Below are 22651 nucleotides of genomic sequence, written 5' to 3' on the forward strand. Positions count from 1 at the left end.
AGCAGTTTTCCACATGATTGATGAACAATGGCTTAACATTTGAAAATAAAGACATTTGGACATACATTTGTATATAATATACAAAAGACCCGTAAAAAAAAGTTAAACGACTGGCGGCTAAGGCTGCCAAATTAAAAACGTTAAATTAAAGTAAAATATCTTAATTGAAACAAGGAAAAATCTGTAAAAATAAAAATAAAATTTTTTTTTCCCTGTAAAACCTTTAATAAAAATTTCTGTAAAATGATTGTTTTTGCACTTTATTTCATTTAAGATATTTTACTTTAATCTTATGTTTTTTATTTATATTTTTTTACAGTGTAATAGTCTATATATATATGTATATAATATTATTACATATAATATTATTATTTTCTGTTATATTTTACAATAAATTAGTAATAATGTAGAATGTATGTATTTCTTATTTTAGTTTATTTTTAAATAATAATAAAAATATATATAAAAATAGTTAATGAAATAAATATTAAACAAAATATGAAATACATTCCTATTATATTTTTTACTATAAAATAGTATTTAAAAATACTATTATATATGAATAATACTACTAATAACAATTATTATTATTGTTGTTTAGTCATTTATATTAATATTTTGGCTAAATTACAAGGAGTCACAGCAAATCTAGAGGAATCAAATAAAAAACAGATAGTATTTTTACTTTAAAATTACTTTTAGATTCAGACTTACTTAAAAATATACACAGAAAAAGAGCGAGTGAAAGAGGAGGTATACCACAGATAACATTGTGCAGAATGTGAATGAGAGCCATGGGGGTGAAGATTATTACCCACAATCCTCATTGTTTTCACTTCTTATGAAACCTTCTGAAATCAATGAAACACAGAGTGTGTGTGTCTGTATGCGCTTTAGGTCTCTTACATTTAATATATCAGTATAAAATAAGAAAATAATAGACTGCTAAGTTAAACTAACAAATAACATGCAGGACTATTTTTCAACATGCAATCAAACCCCACCGAGTCTGAGTGCTCTTCTCTTTACTGGTATCACAGTTAGACCCTTCAGGTATTTTGAGCAGAAAATGATGCTGATTTCACTGTAAGCTGCACATTTTCATCACTGCTCCCCCCTGGTGGATGATAGCGGCAAGACAATAATAAACACGCTAACGGGTGAAGTCCTCTATCATAAATATCAGAAGGCTGTGTAATCAAATAAAACCTAATGAACTGGCAATGAGGTTTCAACAGATATGCTAGATCTAAATCACAAGTGCTAACTGGACTATTAGTAATGACACACTAACATCCTGCTGGAAAAAGCAGTCTTTGTTGGTTTGCTGGGCTTAGCTGGTTTTAGATGGTCTGTTAGCCTGGCTAAGTATGTATTTAGCTAGTTATTTAGTCAAATGAGTTGTGTTATTAGTGAAGGACTGTAAATAGTGTTTATCAAGCCTCATTAATGTTGGTTTTATCTTCTTTTTTTTTTTACAGCTATCCTGCAGTGTGTGAGTTTTTACAGACCAACAACTTACTGTCTGTCATCAGGGCACATGAGGCACAGGATGCGGGGTGAGAAACCAACTTCACTTCTGACCTCTTGTCTCTTTCTATGTGGCTTTTTTCTTCACCTTCCTCACCTCCTACAGATATGCCTGATGAAACACCCACACAAAAGCAGTATGTGTACAGTATATTGACAGGCTGGTGGAGTTTGTATTGATGGATGATCGAGACAGACAGACGCATAGAGCCATTGATTCTCCATAATCCACATACATTACAGTACAGTACTGTTTATTGATCTGAGATTCCTGTGATTCATCACCTCAGCCCCATGCCCACTTATCGGTCAGTGAAGCTTTGAATGTGCAAAGATACTCTACAGTACTCCACAATAGTGAACTACAGCTAAACAAATGTCAGTAATGCATCTACAATATTCAGTACACAGGGATTAAAGTTATCCGTCGCTATGGTGGATTTCCGTTAATTGCAACGAGTCTTTTGGAAAAAATTATTGGAAAAGAAACATGCAGTGTATTGTTGTTGTTGTTAACCCACATGGAAAGAACCTATATGAGGATATATGCGCATATATGAAACCTATGTGCAGTTTATATGCATATATATGTTGCATATATGCGTATATATGCCACATAATGGTGTCAGTTAGAGCAAGAAGTACCAGTCAGGTAAGAAAATCTAAAGTTTTCCTTGTGTTAAGTCAAAGTTTAAGGGTGCTTTTGTTTTGCATTCTAGTATTGTGTAATCGGTTTATTGCGCTGTTAATAGATTGGGAGATGTAAAAGCGCATGACTCTCTGTAACATATTGACTTTTGTATATATATACTAGGGCAAAAAAAATAAGTCAACATTATTGACCACGTCGACGATAAAACAAATTGTCGGCAAATGTTTTTGAGTAGTGGTTTGATCTTGTATCTACCTAATGTGAGAGCCTATAATAATGTGGTTTGACCAGTGTGGCGCTGTAGTGCAATACTGTATTACAGCTCTCCTGATTCAGTTCAAAAGAAGAAGACAGCTCTTCAGTTGTACATGTACATATCATATAGGAAAACTGCCAATTTTATAAATTGTCACATATTTTAAAAACCTATATTAAAACATATGTTTATATAGGTTATTTCCATGTGGATTGTTCTGCCTGCACCAAAATCATCTCGTCATGGCTGCAGCTTCTTAGTGACAGTATAGTGTAGACATCACGGAGCAGAATTTGAATTTCTACGTGTGATTGCGGCTGTTAATAACAATTCTACTCATTCCCACAGGTTCCGTGTTTATAAAGGGACGACAGATGACGAAATGTATCATTTACATGTGCTTTTAAGTCTTAAGAACTCACTTGCACACTCTCATTTTTTTTGTGCGCCCACAGATCACGATAAGGAGAGTGACAACTTTTGCAAACAAGGGAGTTTGCAAATGTGATATTGATTTAATACAACAGATCAATAAACAAGTACTGCCTGATTTTGCTCTGTCTTCAACGAAAATAGTTCTAAATATACAGGTGCATCTCAATAAATTAGAATATTGTGTAAAAGATAATTTATTTCAGTAAGTTTATTTGTGGGTGTTTTGAGTTGATTAGCTGATTGGCATGTCCCCATATTCTAATTTGTTGAGATCGTGAATTGGTGGGTTTTTATTGAATGTTAGCCAAAATAATCACAATTAAAAGAACCAAAGACTTAATCTACTTCAGTCTGTGTTCATTGAATTTATTTAATACACAAGATTCACAATTAAGTTGAATTACTGAAATAAATGACATTTTCCACGACATTCTAATTTATTGAGATGCACCTGTAGTAACAGCTCAGCCACTGCTCATCTCTAAAAGCAAACACAGCAGAGTTTCATTCATTCAAGGAAAGTGCATTTTTGAACAGTCAGTGATTCATGATTACCCATTCATAAAGACAGTCACTTGCTTCATTCCTGAATGTATCAGCCATTACAACGAATTAATTGAATGCATGATTCGGTGATAAAATCAGTTAATTTGCCGCTAACTGCTGGTGGATTTAGTTTCAATTTTTAGAGTATAATTTCATTTATTTAAACCCTTTAATATTTCTGTATTCAAACTTTTATATTTAAAACATTAATCTCCACATGAATGGATGAATTTAATTGCACTCATGCCACCTCTGAGCCTCATTAAACGTCTCAAGATGTACCTACAAGCCACTTTTGTGTTCTTCTGTCCCTCCTCTTTAGTACAAATCATTTTTTTATTAATACTATCATATGATTGGTAACTTATTTGTCTATTTTACTTCTTATTATATTGTTTTAAATAAAAAAATTAAGAAGCTTATAAACATAAATTTTTGAATTTGACAGATGAAAATAATGCCTTTACAAAGGTAAAAAGAAAATACCCCTGTAAGTCACTTTAAGGAGTCAAACGTCACCTCATATTAAAAAGGATAATTAATAGGATAATTTTTGATTATTGATCAGAAGGTTCTCCTAAAAAAATGTTAATTATGAGGACAAGCACTCCTAAAAAGAAAATTAAGCATAGAGCCATGTGTAATAGAATATTATATTAGCGCATGAGGTCTTAAAGAGACAGCAGCCTAAATAAACCTCCTTCTACCTTTCATTATACACTGAAGACTACCCAGTTTTATTTTATTATGTTTGTGCTATTGATTGTCATTCATTTATTTATTCAAATAAATTAAATTCTGATGTGATTCTTGTGTGGGTAGGAGAGAGGAGGGGGCATGGTCCATGGGAAATAGTCCTGCCACCTCAGCTGGAAAAACGTGAAAAAAGCGAGACGCGAACCTACAACCCTAGGGTTAGGAGTCAAACTCTCTAACCACTAGGCCATGACTTCCCAAGAAGAAAGGGGTCATTTGATGTTGCTAAAAAGAACATTATTTGGTGTAATGAAATGTGTTTATGTGGTTTAAGGTTCAAAAATTATTATACAATTTAAATTCAGGTCTCACATACTTCAATGAACTTTGAATTGAACATATACGTTCGCTTCGAACTGGAATCATGACGGAATACCCTGTGGTGTCCACTTTGCAGGGCACTTACTTTCGAATAGAACGAACTGCTCAAAACTTGTGTTTAAATCATCAGTGGCAAATCCTTTACATATGTAAAAATACTTACAGACTGTGAGTCAGAACAGCTGGCAATGTAGTATTCTCTCCCAGGATCAGGAAACAGTCTTCAATAAAATGCGCTGCACACATCTGAATATTTGGGTTGAACTGTTCTGGAACAGTGTTGTGGATACAACTTAACCACTGATTCCTAATTGTGTCCTCTTTTGGAAGGCCAAACAAAGTATTTTTGCTTTCACAATGAAACTCCACAACAGCGAGGATAAAAGTTACGCTTTTTTTCTTTGCGTGAACATTTGGGCGGAGTTATGCAAATCTTCCCACATAGTGATGTAGAGATGTGGGGGCGTTTTAAAACGAGACGTTTAAGGGGGGCGTGGACGAGTCTTAACTTTTATAAAGAATATCTCTTTGGATTTGAGACTTTAATCTTTGCAACTTTACAGATCTTCTTTATGCACCAAGAGCTTGTAACACTGCAAAGAGAAAGGAAAAATTAAAATCGCATCATATGACCCATTTAAACTGGGTGTATGACAGGTATGACTGTGGAATGGGGTTTGGATGAGGATAAAATTTCAGTCAAAAAATTGTTTAGTACAACAGAAGGCAACAACAGACAGCATGTTAGATGAGTACATTCATTTTACACAGACTGATAATATTAATGTTCTTTAATCAAATTTAAAGCATTATATGTTTGTTGTATTGCACACCTTTGCACATTAAAGTCCAAGTTCTTTAAAATAAACAGTGAATAAAGGCTTCCGAACAATCATGTATTATTATGACACTATGCTTTGAGAAACAAAACTTTTGAGGGTTTTAAACGGGGTCCACCACAAATAAGTACTTAATGTCTAGCAAAATCTGAGGAAGAAGATTATTTTTCCCTCACTTATTTCTTGTTGTGATTCTGATTGCCATACTCTAACTATGTTCCTTCTCCTCTTTGTTTTCTTACTCTCTCAGTTACCGTATGTACAGGAAGAGCCAGACTACAGGTTTCCCTTCTCTCATCACCATCTTCTCAGCTCCAAACTACCTGGACGTTTACAACAACAAAGGTCTGAATTCATGGGGCTATTTCATAAAAGATGCTAAGAAAAGTGGGAATTAAAGTCCAAAACCTGACTTGAAATTATCTAAGAAATCAGTCGGGACTAAAGCGGTTTCATAAATGACAATTTAAGTTCACACAATCTCACTAATTCGATCTAGGTTCAGTGAGTCAAGATCATTTATTGTTAAGCAGCCCTTAAAGGGAAAATCCACCCCAAAATTTTGTCATTAATCACTTACCTCCATGTCGTTCCAAACCTGTAAATGCTTTGTTCGTCTTAAGAACAATATTTTGGATGAGAACTGGGAGGCTTGTGACTGTCCAATTAACTGCCGAGTTAAATACACTGTCAAAGTCCAAAAAAGTATGAAAGGCGTTGTCAGAATAGTCCATCTGCCATCAGTGGTTCAACCGCAGCGTTATGAAGTGAGGAGAATACTTTTTGTATGCGAAGAAAACAGAAATAATCACTTTATCTCCTCTGTGTCATATCACCATAGCGTATGATATAATATAATTAGGAATTATATATATATATATATATATAGAGAGAGAGAGAGAGAGAGAGAGAGAGATAATAGTTGTTTATAAATCTCTCCTAAATAAACCTGTTTTTTAAAATTTATAAACACTCAAGTATGTCAGTGGCCATTGTATGTAATTCAAGGTTGCAAGGCTTTGTGTTTTCACTGTATAACAATCATTACACAGAAAGTAAATTACAGATGCTCATTACAGAAGATTCTTATGTAAATATGTTTGTTTTGTGTGAATATAACTGCTTTAATGCCTCTCTGCAGCGGCTGTGCTTAAATACGAGAACAACGTAATGAACATACGACAGTTCAACTGCTCGCCACATCCGTACTGGCTGCCCAACTTCATGGACGTCTTCACCTGGTCTCTTCCATTCGTTGGAGAGAAAGGTAGGAAAATTATAGGAAACATGTTCTTGAACAGTGTTGCTAAACCGCTTGGAGACAGCCAGGCTTTGTGACTGCACAAATGCCTTACGTTTTCTTCATTCTGGGTGTGTGAGAAAAGTGGATGTGCTCTTCTGTTGACTTGTTAAAACAAAGCAGATGGAATAGATCTATTCTGTCCCAACAAGTCAAACTAGGATGAAGCAAATGACCCATCCAAAAGTATTTGACTAGATAGAGATGTAGATCAGGTTTATCCAGGATATCAATATTACCCTAGCATTTCTTGTTTTGGTGTTGTTGTGAATGTATTTGTTCAAAATTATCATAGTTTATGCAAAAATGTCAAAAGACCTTCCCCTTTTTTTTTAACCTTTGACTCCTTTACAGTGACAGAAATGTTGGTGAATGTCCTCAGTATCTGCTCTGATGATGAACTTATGAACGATGGAGATGAGATCTTTGATGGTGAGGACTGCACATTCCTCATAAGTTTTTCCTCTAATGTTTTCTAAAACACACATGACTAGATCATTTCAATTATTACACCTATAAACTTATTAAACTTAAGATGTAGTTCTCTAACAACTTAAATTGTTTTGCAACTGGACAATAAACATTGATGTACTGTAGCTTTAAAAATAAGATTTAGCCATCCCAAATTCATAGAGGAACAGTGCTTCGTTTTAAAATCTTATGCAGAATATTCAGCTTCAGTATGTTGTTTATGAAATCTGTTTGTTTCCTGGTTCCTCTTAGCTAATGCTGCGGCCGCTCGTAAAGAGGTCATCAGAAACAAGATCCGTGCCATCGGCAAAATGGCCAAAATGTTCTCAGTCCTGCGGTGAGTCTGGAAGGGGTTGTGAACACATGTTTGTGTTTTTGATTTGTAGGACATTTAAAAAAAAAAAAAAAAAAAAAAAAAAAAAAAAAATATATATATATATATATATATATATATATATATATATATATATATATATATATATATATATATACATACAGCCATATGTGTGTGTTTGTGCAGTGTGAGACAGTGTTGTCATTGCTACCATTAAAATCATTTTCATTAAATGAAAAACTTTAATCTCAAATAAAGATTAGAAATGTTGCCTTGGCTACCAACTGAAATACATTATATGGACAAAATTATTGGGACAGGTTTGACTACTTTTTAAATCATGAGTTAAAGCCACTTTTAACATTGGTTAACACTGATTTTAACTCACATGTCTAATGCAGTCCCAAAAGTGACCAATCACAAACTAAACAATTATTGCATCATTAAATATTCATGTGTTGTATTATTGTAGTACTTTTCAGAAGACACATTTCCACAAATGGACAAGCGGTTGCATGCTGAGCTTGTCCAATTAATGTCATTAACCTTTTAATTATGCACCTAACAATGTTTGTGTGGTGTACAGTATATGAGTGTTTAAATCGCAAACGTGTGGTTGTATATCGACAGAGAGGAGAGTGAGAATGTGTTAACCCTGAAAGGTTTGACCCCCACCGGCATGCTGCCGAGCGGCGTACTGTCTGGAGGAAAACAGACCTTGCAGAGTGGTGAGTTACAAAAACAAAACATCACTCTTTCTTTCTCTCCCATCACAGCCTCTTTTCTCTTTCAAGGTCACTAAGACAATGACAAACTCATGGACATGTTTGCTAACCCCTCTCTTTTAGTCAGACACTTCCGTTTATTTTCTTCACTAATTAAACCATCAGAAATGTGCACACACATACAGAGACACTAACCGGCTAATGCTAACTGCTAACTGTCCGAGGCAGCTACTTGGCAGCTAATGCTGGGGAACTGTGCTGCGTGCATGACTGTCAGAATAAACTCCCCATCCATCCTCTCCCTCTCTCCCTCTCTCTCCGTCTGTCTTTCTGTGCCTCCTCAGCTACCATCGAGGCCATTGAAGCCGTGGAGACGGTTGAGGATGGAGAAGGTAAACTGGCCGGCCTCTATCTCTCTGTGCTGCTCAGAGGTTTCATAGCGACCGCTGTAACATGCTAGCTAGCTAGACAGCGAGCCTAGCTAACGGAGCGTGTGGGGTGCTATGACTGGTCAGGGATTGTTTATTTTTCACAGACACACACACAAAGACACATTTAGCTAGATGTGTAAATGGGAACATACACCATTTAAACGAAATAAATACATTTATTAAGCAAGGATTCATTAAACTGATCAAAAATGACAATAAAAACAATGTTACAGAAGATTTCTATTTAAAAAAATACTGCTCGTTTGAACTTAATATTCATCAAATGATCCTGAAAAAATAAATATATCCTGGTTTCCACAAAAAATTTGAAGCTGCACACTTGTTTTCGACAATGATAATAATCAGAAATATTTTTGAGCATCAGATCACTGGAGTAATGATGCTAAAAATTCAGCTTTTCATCGCAGGAATAAATTACATTTTAAAACTAATTCAAATAGAAAACACTTATTTTAAATTGTAATAATATTTAACAATTTGACTGTTTTTACTGAATTTTTATCCAAATGAATGTAACCTTGGGAAGCATAAGAGTCCTCTTTTAAAAACATTAACCATAAGCTTATATTGTTTTTAAGCTACATTGATGTTAATTACAAAGACTACAGACTAGAAATGAAAAATTTAATTTCTAGATAAAAAAAAAAAAGAAACATGCTTTATTTAATGATCCTATTTGTTTATTTTTACTGCTGAGGGCATTCCTAATGGAGGTTCAGGAACGATTTCACAGACTTATGTTTTCTCCAATTTTACTATACTGTAGTCATCTCTGTTAAAAGTTATGGCTAAATTGTCTACTATTTTCAACTAATAAGTCCAAATAAGATTATGTAGCATCAAGTTTGATTATCATTTTAAATAATTCCTTCCCATAATAATATACATAATGTCATAATCGTGTCCCCACTAAAAGAAACCTATTAAATCACCCTAAATAGCTTTTCACCTCTCCCATGCCAGCCAAGCTGATCTGTTTTGCTAGTTTTAGAGTGGTTTGGGGCACTTGAGAGGCAGGGAGAACAACTAGACCTGCATAAACCAGCCAAAACCAGCACAGTTTAAGCTGTTTTTTCAGCATGGATATAATTCTTAAACATTGTAATGACATCCAGCCAACAGACAATCTCATTCCAGTAAAAACTAGATCCCATTCTTGTTTAAATCAGTATTATAAAATATGTCCTCTGTTGATAACTGTAACTCAGAGGTTGTTTAAAAAGCTAGTCTGAATAGTGTTTTATAGAAATACACATTACCACACAAACACCTGTGTCTTCCTGCTTATGCAAATGCTGGACTCTGCTCTGCTGTTCTCCACCTTTTTTCCAATGGCACACATTCTTATGTACCTAATCAGCAAAGTTACAGAATGACTCAGCAGACGACAAGAATCTGGGCCATGGGTAGGTGAGGGCACGCGCCCCTGCCTCTCACTAATGAGCCAGTATTCTTACAGCAAACACTGATCACCCCAGCGCCGCTCCTCGTGCACTCACTCTGGGTTTGGTCTGTTATGACCATGTGATCTGCAGGGATCATGTGACCTCTCTATGATAGGGTTTGTTTTTAAGACTCGTTCTAAATGGTCTCTGGTTATATCTGGTAAACATTGACTGAAAGGTCAGTGAGGGCTCTGGATATTAAATGCCATTTAAAATCTCCATACAGCAAAACTAGCTTTAAATCAATACCATAGCCTTGTGAGACTGACCTCAAGCTCCAAGGTTGTGAAACAATGAAATACACTTTTTTTTTTTTTAGAAGTGACTCTTACTTGAAACCAAAAGTTTCACATCTGAAATCCCTTCATTATGTTGTATTCATGATGACAATATAATACAAAACAAGTTGAATTAATTTCTGTGTAGAGCTTTTATTAAAAAAAAATATAATGAAATGGGAACATTTATTAAGAATTGTTTTAGGAACAGTAAAAATAAATATATACAAAATATACAGTATACAAAATATATTGTTCTTCAGAAATATATATATATATATATATATATATATATATATATATATATATATATATATATATGTGGAAAGATGTTAAGTAAACAGCAATTATTTTAATATTATTTTACTTCTAATGTAGCATTTATTTAAAAAAATAATAATAATCATTTTCATTTTAGTTTTTAGTAATTTGGTGTTATGCTTTTGTTATTTTTAAGTACTTCAAATTCGACTTATTTCAGTTAGTTTCCTAGGCAAAATGTTTTATTTTTATAACGTTTTTTTTTATGTTTTCTAATTTATTTCAGCTTTGTTTGAATGAATGGAAATTATTTTTATAATTAGTAAAGTTTCTAGTTAATAACAATAGTGCACTGTCTGTTTTTTTATATAACAGTCAAATAGTTATTAATGTTTTAGCATCATTATTCATATCAAAGTGAGTTGGTTAACTTCAAGGTTTACAGATACTTATCAAAAAATACCTGTGGAGAAAATCAGCAGCAAAAATACTCCCAAAAATCTTTTTTTCTCTCAACACACAGGGTGAGATGAGAAGAGCTTCAATTATATTTGAAACTGAAAAGCATCTCTGTTGTCTGAGAACAAACCCAAGAGAGAGTCTCACATCATCTCTGACTGTGATATAATGCACTGTGTTTCCATCAGAATGGATCAAAGTACATAAAAAATTGACATTACAAAAAAAATGTTTTTGATGCCGGTGAAATGAGTTTGTTTTCTAATGGAAACATTGACTGTGCTATTGGTCCTTGTGAGGTTTTCCAGTTAAACTGGGAGTGAAAGTGATAAGATGTAACATCCATTATCATTGCCACAGCTGTTCCCTTGTACATCACATACAGTGTTGGGGAGTAACTAGTTTTTGATTGTTCTGAATTTCAGGAGTGTAGGACATAGGACATTGTCTTGGCATTGTTACATGCCAGTGTTTCCTGTCATTGCTATGCAGTGATTTAATTTCAGAAACAGTATTATAGCTATTAAACTATTTCTCCATCTGTTTTTAACCTCAGAACAATCTCAAAGTAAAAATAAGTGCTGATTGTGGTGGTTGTGCTTTCAAATAAAATTATTATAATCTTAATTTAAGTGACGAGCGATTTTGAAAGTGATCAGTGTTGAGTTCTACTGTAAGGTTAACCTGCCTGGTTTAAATGTCTGAAAATGATTTAAAAATGTATACATTTAGAAAAGCAATCAAATGTGATCACCTACATTACTTTTAATAAAGCTATTCAAATAGTTTGAACTAATCTATTACATTTCCAAAATAAGCTTCCCAACACTGACCATATATTGTGTGTGTTACTGGTTGTGAAATATGTGCAGTTGTGAATTTGTGCTTATAATGTGACTATTACATGGCAGAGTGAAACCGTCAAGTGTTTGAAGAGATATCTGTGTATGAGTGAAATTTTAAATCATACCAGATCACATTTCACTCCAATAATCAAAAGAAATACGTTTTCATAAAGAAAATATTAGTGTATGCAAAATATTAAATAAATGGATATTTTTGCCACATTATTCACATTATTTATGTTGCAATATAATGCCCCTGAAATATTAATTCATATAATTTGTCCAATATTATAAAACAATGAATAAAATTTGAAGAATAAAAAATTACATTACAGTAATCATATTGTGAGGAAATTTGTATTTATACATAAATACATGCATTTATTTATTTAAAATAAATAGTATATTTTTTAATATTGCTGGCTATATATTTTATTTTTGATCTTTTTTTCATATTAAAGTAAAAATATTTTTTCACCTAAAAAAAAAATGCTAAAAATGATTTTGAAGTGAAATATGACCCAGACATGTGTATGTGTGTATCTCTGGATAAAGATATATCATCATGTCAAGAGAACACTCGGTGACTGTATCCAATTTGTAGAATAATCCACTCATCTGTCTAACAGTATGTGATCATTTGTGATTTGTCTGCTTGTCTGGTTTTGATTTTGCCTATTCACAATTGGTGACTGCTCTTATTCTCTCTCTCTTTTTCTCTCGTAGCCATCCGTGGCTTTTCTCCACAGCACAAGATCACCAGTTTTGAGGAGGCGAAGGGTCTGGACCGCATAAATGAGCGCATGCCGCCTCGCCGAGACGTGGTCAACAGCGTGGGGCAGTCGATGGGCAAGATGAACATGGCCGAATCCAATGGCACGGATGACAACAGCAATATCCAGTGATTCATCTCCTCCTCCTCCTCCTCCTCCTCCTCCCATCCCTCGCTCGCCCCTGCTCCTCCTCCCATAATGCAATTCTCCCCCTCCCCTCAATTTCACTGCTACTGTCTATGTAGCAGATGGATTATGTGGTATATTTAGACAGAACTCCCTGCTTGACGTTCAACGGCCTCAACGACAAACACGAGACGGGCTGCGCGAAGATGATCATGCGTGAAAGTTGCATGATGGGATATGTAGTTTTATTGATATGGGGCTATGAAATGGAAATACGAACACGGAGTGCATTTCCTGTTCCTTTGTCCGAAGAGATGTTCATTTATGCGTGTTTGCACTTTGCGTGCGTGTTTGTGTGCGTGCGTGGGCGACATGAGATATATAATTACTATACGATGATGATGATGATTATGATGATAAGTAGGTTTTCACAAAAGCTTACTTTTTCTTTTCTTGGCCTGACGTGAAACATAAAACACAAGGCCGACGCACTATTTATTCGAAAGCGTCGGAGCACACGTTTGCGTATGTACGTGTGCGAGAAGCTTGTAACCATTTACTTTCACACTTCTCTTGCAGTTCTATATTTTGCTACTAGTAATCACTATATCTATGGAATAACTAATATTACACAGAATAACTTTACACTGGTTATCACGATTAACCTGCAAATAATAGAGAGGTTTGGAGTCGTTGCAACGCCCCTCATGCTGTGTGCTCGCTGTGTTGAGTAAATCCGCCGTTGTCACGTCCTGCTGCGGTTGCTATGGCAGTCTGACACTTTCCCGCCTCCTCTGGTGCTCCGGAGCTGAGCGGGGGGAAGCATTCAGTCAGCTCTGTGTGTGTGTGTCTGTGTGTGTGTATGAGAGAGAGAGAGTGAATGCGAGAAACAGGGGAGTGATTTGAGCTGAGGGATTGCGTCTGGCTGTTATGAGTGGTTTCAAACAGGTCCTTGTCTTGTGCCGGCGCACTAGACAGAACGGATTCCCAGCCACACATAATTCATGGGAGTTTATTTTGTATATAAATGGCGTATATTTTTAAGGACGGTTTTGTTATCGCTTATTTTCATGTCATTTTATTTTGTATCCAAGCTGTTTATTTATTTATTGTCTGTTGGGTTCTTTTTTGTTTGTTTACATTGCTGTACAGTTAATTAAGCTCAGATGAAGTGTTAAACCTTTTGCGTTTCTTTATCGATGTACAGAAATTATCCAGTAGTGTGAAGGAACATATAATTCTGTGAAAAGACATCCGGGCTGCCAAAGCATGACTGCATGGTTATTTCAAATGTAAATCGAATATGGACACACCTTAACGTGTCTCACATTTTTAAGGAGAAATATATTCTGATCATTATTCTAAACAATATTCTGGTTACTTATGATTATTATTAAGAGTTCTGCTGGTTGATTCCACTTTGCCTCATCCTTGTTTTGGTTGCTCATTGTGCTTTACTTTATGAATAATGAAAACGTTCATGAGTTATTTGTGATTCTATAACTTGTATTTTTCTCTGGAGCTTCATTCTGAGCATCATGATTTCCTGACCTACAGTACGGACAGTGTGAGCATGCCCTATGGGACAAATCTCTTTTTTACTCTTGAATAAAATATGCATGAACCTTTTGGATTTTTCTGATTTATTCAACTCGCATTGCCAGCGTGTCTCACAAACAGTAAACGATAAATTAGCAAGGACATCAGCATCTCCATCAGAGTATGTGAGCGGAGTGGAGCGGCAACAATTTCCCCTCCGCACTCAGAGCATTTAATAATCACTCCGCTCCAGCTCCGCTCCGGGTTCACAATTTCCCGCTCCCACTCCACTCCGCGCTCAGTGATACCAGAAACACCACTCCGCCTTCGCTCCGTGGCTAAAGTATTTCGGTATGTTTGAAACGTTATGTTCATAGCGTAGCCTATATTAAAATAGAGTTTCAAAGTGGCTTAGACTGTTGTGTGCAAACTTTTTTTTCCTACCACATGCCAAACTAATAACATGGATGTCAGCATTAAAATGTATAATTACTGTATTCTGCTGTGCAAATTTTGTTTGTGATGAAAATAACAGTACATTTTTATTTTATCTACAGATCAATGCATTTCTTACAGATTTATGCTCATTCAAAATCAGATGAAGTAACACTGTAAGATTACATTTGTTTGAATGCATTATTGCGAAAGCGACTGCGTGTGAATGTGCTGTAACTGTTTAAATCATGCTTTGACCCGAAAATATTCAGTAAAAGGAACAGACAAACTCCTTGAGAACTAACCTATAACTTCCCGCTCGGCTATTGTCGTCATTGTAACCTTCTGATTTGAGAGATCCATCTCTATCAAGCTAAAGTTAAATATGTTTTAACGTGAATACTTGCGATTTTACTGGCCGTTGGCATGAATTGTACTCGTGATGGAGCGGTGGTGGAGTGCTCTTGGAGCGAGTGAAAACCACAACGCTCCGACTTTTAAAAAATCCGCTCCTCGCTCCTGTCAAAGTCACACCGCTCCACTCCACTCTCCGCTCCCACACTCTGATCTCCATAAAACCAAAAAAAGTGTAACATATGCTGCATTAGTGAGTGAAATCATGAAGAAATGACAAGGTCACGTTGCATAAATCAGTGGATCCCCACCACATTCCTGGAGGCCCTCCAACACTGCACATTTTACATCTCTCCTTTGTCTGAAACACCCAGTACAGGGGCAAGTTCAAACTCAAACCGGTGTGCACCATTTTGCTACAGGCTCCGGTTTGAACGACATGTTTCCTGGAAATGGTGTGCAACATTGTGCAACGGGATTCGAGATGTGTTTTATCTTGTTTGGTGGTATTAAAATTGTAATTTACATCAAAATAAATTCACAAGAGCAAGTATATTGTTTGCACATTAATTTACATAAAAGGCAGATAATTCAAATAATAAGAGCACAAGTATAGATCTGGAACTTCTATACACATTTTTATATATTTTGCTATTGTAAATGAAAACCATTATTTATCATAACCATTATTATTCACTTAAAGTGCAAATCATTGTTTTTTTTTTTTTTTCATACATATGCAGGTTTAAGTCTTGAGTGTGCTTTAAAAAATAATTTGAAACACTCACAAAACTTCAAACATGTTTGGACAAGGACTATATAGGCAACTTACTGAAAAGTGAAAGTAAATGAAAAAAAATAAGGTGTGCTTAACTAACCCAATAAAGACAGAGCGAGAGAGAAAGAGAGATCAGAAGATTACACGGAAGAGAGAGAAGGTAAGCTTTGAACATGTGTTCAATTCAATTTCTTATCAATATTCTGATCATTTCAAATATCAAAATCAAGCAGAATAGGTGAAGGAAAGAACAGGCATAGGCTACTTTAAAACTTTTTATCTGATGCACTAGAATTAATAGCTAGATTCAACCCCCAAAACTCACGCCACATTATCTGTAAGATAATGGCACTGGGTAATGACTGATAGATACTGATAGTGAACACAGATAAAGCCGTTTTGTTTGCACATATCAGGGTTAGATCGAGTAATTTCTGAAATAAAGCAACAGGTGCTGAGAATCTCTCACACAACTGCAGTGGGTGTTTTCCCCCTCACTTATGATTTGTGTTGTCTGGAGTTCTCCATCTATCATATCTGAAATGCAAACAAGCTCCGCTAAATTATGTTTGTATAACCAAATGAAGCTTTAGAGACGACAGTGGCATAACAAGGAGTGGCATTCATAATGGTAATTTAAAACTTGTAGTTCCCGTAAGCCCAGGTCATCTTTATGATTAAATACATTTTTACAGCTTTACAGTAGCTATATAGCCTACACCACGTTCAAAACAAGAACCAATTCAGAACTGAAAGTAAAAGAAGGATTTCTCTGAAATTTAGAAGTATAAGTATAGTTTTTTTCGCTTCACATTAATAGAAATCACAGGGGAATTCATTAACATTTATTTTTTCTAACAGTATTCTGTAGTGGAAATATTAGTGATGCAAATTACATTTTCGGAATAAAACGACCAACGGCGAACTGTCTTGCTAAATAACGATAGTTTAATAATATATAAATGAAAAATAAATAAATAAATAAAATGTAATAATGATAACATGATAATTTCATTTTAGATGTCCTTAATAATAATAACATAAAAAACAATCACATCAAAATCTAAGAAATTATATTTATAAAAAATATATAGGCCTACAGTAAATAATGAAGGCCTGTTAGTTTTGAGAAAAATCTCTCTCAAAACCTCTGTGGAATGAAAGTGCAGTATATAAGTGGAGTTAAGGAGTGGGTGTGAATGTGATGTGTTCAGATGTCTGGTGTGATGGGAGAGGACGGTCTGGTCCCCAGAGCGCGCAGCAGGCTGCCGGTGGTGTGTTCTGCTGGACTGGGGCTTCTCATGCTGCTGGTCGCTTGGCTGCTGGACCCTGCCAGGTTCAGTGATCGAGCTGGAATTATCATTTTTTGCATCACAGTTGAAACGTTCATTCACAGTATGTGCTTGCTTGCAGAGGAGTGGCTCTTCCATTCAAAGCAAAGGTTAGAAAACAATTTCTATACCATGTATGTCCTTATTTTATGCAATTTAATTGCAGAATGTGAAGACACGTTATCTTCACTCTTAAAAGTAAATATTATAAAAGGTTTTTTTGTCCAGCAATGGCACAGAAGAACCAGTTTTGATTCCTCAAAGAAACAAAGCATGAACACATGTTAGACTGCAGCCCATAAACATCAAGCCCATAAGACTTTAAGTTCATCATGGAAACAGGCGCCAAAAAATAAATAAATAAAAAGTTTATTCAAAAATGTATTGTTTCAATTTATAATATGCTTTTTTTTTTCTAGGTATCATGGCAAAATAAATGAGATCTTTCAGGCTTGCTTTAGAAGGCATGTCGTTCTCGGAATGTGTCCAATATGCCTGCTAGTGTTGTGGAAAATTTCATTCTCTGGAGAACAGAAGAGCACCATTGCCCTCATGTGTGCCGTTTCCTTGTTACTCAAAAGCTCGGGGTTTCTGGTAAGATTCATCACATGCCAGGAAAGCAATGTTTACATCAGATGATTATATGAATAATATTCAGTATATACTTGTTCAACTGGTTCAGTTACATGCTAAAGGAACAATATGCAGTGTGGTACAGCCCTTTGCATTCTCAGTGGTTTTCAAGTGGTCTACACAGTTGAGTCTATTCGGATGCTCAAAAATATCAGATCGTCACACTCATAAAGCACAGTTTGGAAGCTAAAAGACATTCAGTCTTGATTTGAAAAGCTCCACTTTAAAGATAAAACACACCCAGTACTCATTTAACACAAGAAAATCATTCAGGGTACACTGCATTATATAATGATCAGCTTAAGGTGCTGTATAATCTCAGCTTCACGTTTGCCTTCACAGAGACTGGTGGGATTTATCAGGACACCTGATTCTGATTTGTAATACTGATATAAATAGCTCAGAGATGTTCAGAATACCCCTGTGGTTTTCTGATTGCAGTTTCTCTCTTCAGTTCAGATTTCCAACTAAAACCACATTTCATTTTTTATATTTATAAATTGCTATTAATATTAAATATTAAACAATGTCATCCTCCACGGCACCTTGGTTCATTACTTGTTCATACATACAGGATTACTGTGGAAGCTAAAATTCCCATTCCAGCCATACCTTTATCTCAATTTCCCTTTCTTGTGTTTGTATGGAAACATAGCTGTGGATGATCAAAAAAGAAAAAGGAAAAAAAAAGTACAAATTAAACAAGAAGGCCATATATCAAAATTGTATACTTCTGTGTTTTTGCAGGGCCCTGCTCCGGTTGAGATCTCAGAAATTTGTGAAATGAAGAAGATGAATGTGGCACATGGTTTGGCCTGGTCTTTCTATCTTGGCTACCTCAGATTTCTCCTTCCAGGTACATTCGTCTGCACTTTACCTGTGAGACGATACTTGTTGAGGCCTCTAGGGGACAGTAATGACACACGGTTCACTCAAAGGCTGCTCACTAAACAGCTGGATGAATTAATCATGCCTAGTTGTAACTTCAGAAAATTCTACATTTAGTGCACAAACTAATTTTATGTTGGTTTCGGGTCATGGTAGTCCCTGATCACTTTATCCTTTAAGATGGAAGTGTACACAGTCATCATAATTTCAAAGTCATGTTTCAAATGTGTAATTAAATTATGACCAGCTTTAAAACCATCTGATCATTTGAAAGATTCTGCTCACTTTCTATTTTCACGCTTCTGTTCTTTCACCTGCAGATTTACAGAACAAGGTGAGCCAGTACTCCTCCACCAAGGGGAAACTGAGCTCTCCACGTCTACATATCCTTCTGCCCCTCAACGCCAGGGTTCCAACCAAACCTGAAGATGAGGACACTAATGTGATCTTCAGCGAGAACCTCCCCGAACTGGAGCGGGACACAGCAGGGGTGCGGAAACGTAGCTACAAGAATAGTGTCTACAAGATCACCCAGGACAGAGAGGTGGGCTAATGCTGATTGCTTATAATTGATGTTTATAAAGAAAAAAAGAAATCATTGCAAAAATATGATATACAGAGAATTCAAACTAGCACCAGTGTATCCACTGATTGAGAGATAGATGTGCCTGCTAATGCTAATGCATGCTTCTAGTCTGGACTTCTCTGGTGGTCAGGAATTCCATAGTTTTAAGTAGGCTATGTGGTAAGGTTATATGCCAGAACTGATGCAGAGGTTTGCACGTCATTAAATATATAGTTCTTTTTTGTTTTTTAACTGTAGTAGAAATATACTTTGACAACCCACCTGAAATACTAGACACCATGCAGCATACTGTTTTCAATGAGGTGCATTGAAATAGCAGGGTTGGATGCATAATATGCAAATTAGGATGCAGCAACACAAACATCTCCTTGTGGCTAAAAGCTGCAGTGGCACTGGAAATAAATCCAAGGTCATACCTTCTCTTTGTGCTGCTGTAGACTTTTAGCTGTGTTCTGGAATACGCCACACCACTGCTGACGCTGTATCAGATGTCCCATGAGAGCAGTGCAGGGTTTGGAGAAAACGAACGAAAGCAGCAGGTCCTGTTGTTCTACAGAACGCTCAGCCAAATTCTGGAAGATTCTCTCGAGTGCCGGAACCGTTACCGGCTCATCCTGCTCAATGGTCAGAATTTCATTCGAATTAGAGTTTGACATAGACTTTAAAATGGTATCTGGATATAATTCTGTGGTTTTCTCTTACGGTTGTTTATTTCTATTATATTTCTATTTTATTTCTATTTCAGATGAGCACACAGGTGACCCTCATTACCTCTCCAGAGAGATCATCCAGCACCTGAAACAGCAGGACAGAGAGATTCACATGAATCCCATCCAAGAGCTACCGAATGAAGTCCATCCTGTTCCAGAAGAGGGTCCGATTAGGAATTTGAATGGTGCGCATCATCCAGAAGACCCAATAAGCAATGACCCCACCCTCATGTTTAGCCAACCACATTCCTTAAGATCTGAACCAGTGGAGACCACTGATTATTTTAACCAACCTAATAATGCAAAGAGATGAGGCTGAATCATACAGTGCTCTGCATGAGATCATGGTTGCTTGTGTTCAGTCCTAGAATTATTCAACAGACCTTGATGTAATAATAATATTTAAGAATCCATTAAATCAGCTGTTCAAATATATATTTTACCAATGTTTTTTGTTCAAAATTATGTAGGAAAAGTAATAGATTAATTTATGACATGAATGCACCCTCAAAAATCTAAATTATAACAGGAGTTTTGACCTTTGTTTAAAAAAATACTAATTTTTTCTAAATCACATTTTAGAAATCATCAGAAATTATATATTGACTGAAGACTTAAAATCTCAAAATTCATCCTTTAAAACCCTTTTTTTCAATCATCAGAGCCATATGGATCTTTGAATATGTTGAAAGATATTGCAAAATCACAGGACTTCTACTTAAAGATGGTGAAATTGTTTTAGATTTTACAAGAAAATAAAATGATTTTTTTTTCTATTGAAAAATTATTGTCTTCATATATTCCTGTGTATGCTTTTTCCCGTACTGAAGAACTACGTATTCTCAATAAATGCTGTTGAAAAATTCCTTGCTTCTTCCAGTGAAACAGCTCTCTTCTGACTGACTGTTTTACTTTCCATGTCCTGTGGCAGAACAATTACACTGAATGAGAGAAACAAGTGTGAACAAGTCATGATGACGGAGGTGATGCATAACACATCCTTTAAGCTGAATCACTACACTCACTATAAATCTATGAATCTAACATTTATCCACATATCTAATGTCTAATCCAGTCTAGATAGGTAATTTAAAAAGATCTATTAAGTGCTTACTCTGAAGCTGAGCAATTTAGCCGAGTAATATTTTTTATGAAGTAATATACTAGTCCATCAGGTTCCTGCAGCTGAGCTGATGTAATTCGGCACTCAAATGATAAATGAAAACTAGAAGTTTTTAGGTTTATGGCTGGTTTGATCATCTTTTTATAGTGAATAATTATGTTTGAAAATGACTGAGGGGTTTCCTATGTAGTGGTCCATATATGCAGCTGATTAAAAGAGCTTGTCTATCAGCTTTTGATTTGACAGTGATGGATGACCTATCACGGGTTTCACTGTCTGTTTGTGATCAAAATCAACAAAGAGGAGCTGTGAACTGGAAAGGAGGAAAGAACTAAAATATTTCAAAACATATTGTTTAAGTAAGTCTAGTCTAAGGTCACATGAATGTATTGTTTTAGCAGCTGATTCAGTGAATACATACAATCTTTTTCTGTATGTCACATTAGGAAAGCACCCCATGGTCAGAGGTTTCTAGATAGTTTATTTTTCCTTCCTCGTTCACCCACTCATTGAAACATATACAAGATCTGTGATTCATTTATTCTCCCTTAATTTAGACAACATAAGTTCTGGAAGGATCTTCTACAGAAGTCTCTTCTGGTTCCTCATTGAATTATCTTAAGATGATTCTCTACTTCTGTGTGCTTGAGTGGGGCGATGTGACATCACAGTGCAACCGGTTAGTTAATGACAGAGAACAAAGGTGAGGTCACGAGGAAAAGTCCCTCGTCGTGACTCAGAGACAGACAGACGGCAAACAGACCGTTGCTAATGATGCCAGTAAAACTGTAAAAGCACTTTCTAGATCAAACCTGCAGCAGATCAGACAGACTTAAATCACAGATCTGCTTTCTTTTGGTTTATATTGTGGGATTTACTTCATTAAAACATTTCTGAATGAAAATTTTCGGTAAAAGAAACAGGTAAAAAGGTTCTGTTTGTTTATGAATTCAATGTAATTTGAAAAAATGAGTGATTGTAATTGTAAGAGTGTAAACATGCTTCCTGGTTCAAAGAGAAGGCTGCTGAACTGGATTTTACTGACCATGTGTTTGTCTTTCTGGTCATGTGAGTCTCACCTGTGAATAATCACATCTAATCTCACACTGTCTGAATCACTTTCTGGAAAATACATTTTTAGTACAGCACACACTTGTTCTGTCTATCAGCATTTATATGCATTGATAAATTATTAGGATAATATATGTTTTTAAGTTGTTTTTTTAACCAAGGGTCTAAAAAGTAATATTCCCATAATTGTCTGTAATAGGCTATAATTTGAGAAACTACATGTAAAATAATAAATAAATAAGCTAGGAAGCATTGGAAGGTAGATTTAAGATTGTGAAAAAAAAAAAAAGAATAATAATATTAATATTATATTAATATATATATGGCTGCTATGGATGAAAGTAGTTTAGTAATATTTAAGGTATCATATTATTTTAGAAACTACATGTAAACAAACAA

The 22651-nt window shown here is 35.4% G+C and overlaps 2 protein-coding genes across 4 annotated transcripts in view; both read left to right on the plus strand.

Moving 5' to 3' along the window:
• LOC113076543 (serine/threonine-protein phosphatase 2B catalytic subunit alpha isoform) overlaps nt 1–14434 on the plus strand; it is a 41815-nt gene extending 27381 nt beyond the window's left edge. For 2 of the 3 annotated variants that reach the window (XM_026249242.1, XM_026249244.1), the window contains exons 7-14: nt 1482–1559; nt 5586–5680; nt 6477–6602; nt 6990–7067; nt 7359–7443; nt 8071–8168; nt 8510–8557; nt 12632–14434. In XM_026249242.1, coding sequence (XP_026105027.1) covers nt 1482–1559; nt 5586–5680; nt 6477–6602; nt 6990–7067; nt 7359–7443; nt 8071–8168; nt 8510–8557; nt 12632–12810 — 787 coding nt within the window. In that variant the 3' untranslated portion in view covers nt 12811–14434. The remainder of the gene's footprint in view (nt 1–1481; nt 1560–5585; nt 5681–6476; nt 6603–6989; nt 7068–7358; nt 7444–8070; nt 8169–8509; nt 8558–12631) is intronic. The other variant, XM_026249245.1, reaches the window with a different exon arrangement.
• A 1602-nt stretch (nt 14435–16036) lies between these two features.
• On the plus strand, nt 16037–20561 carry LOC113076544 (stimulator of interferon genes protein). Its single transcript, XM_026249246.1, has 7 exons — nt 16037–16070; nt 17125–17351; nt 17661–17835; nt 18622–18730; nt 19083–19306; nt 19786–19972; nt 20094–20561. Exons 2-7 carry the CDS (start codon nt 17125–17127, stop codon nt 20369–20371), a joined length of 1200 nt encoding a protein of 399 aa, XP_026105031.1. The 5' UTR covers nt 16037–16070; the 3' UTR covers nt 20372–20561.
• The last annotated feature ends 2090 nt before the right edge of the window (nt 20562–22651 follow it).

The sequence above is a fragment of the Carassius auratus genome, unplaced genomic scaffold (assembly GCF_003368295.1).
Source record: "Carassius auratus strain Wakin unplaced genomic scaffold, ASM336829v1 scaf_tig00020712, whole genome shotgun sequence".
NCBI lineage: Eukaryota > Metazoa > Chordata > Actinopteri > Cypriniformes > Cyprinidae > Carassius > Carassius auratus.

Bases quoted from the DNA above. Each gene is read 5' to 3' on its own strand.
- LOC113076544 (XM_026249246.1), top strand. From the start codon at position 17,125: ATGTCTGGTGTGATGGGAGAGGACGGTCTGGTCCCCAGAGCGCGCAGC. The intron at 18,731-19,082 runs GTACATTCGTCT...TTTCACCTGCAG, and splicing joins CCTCAGATTTCTCCTTCCAG to ATTTACAGAACAAGGTGAGC. The intron at 19,973-20,093 runs GTCAGAATTTCA...TTTCTATTTCAG, and splicing joins CCGGCTCATCCTGCTCAATG to ATGAGCACACAGGTGACCCT.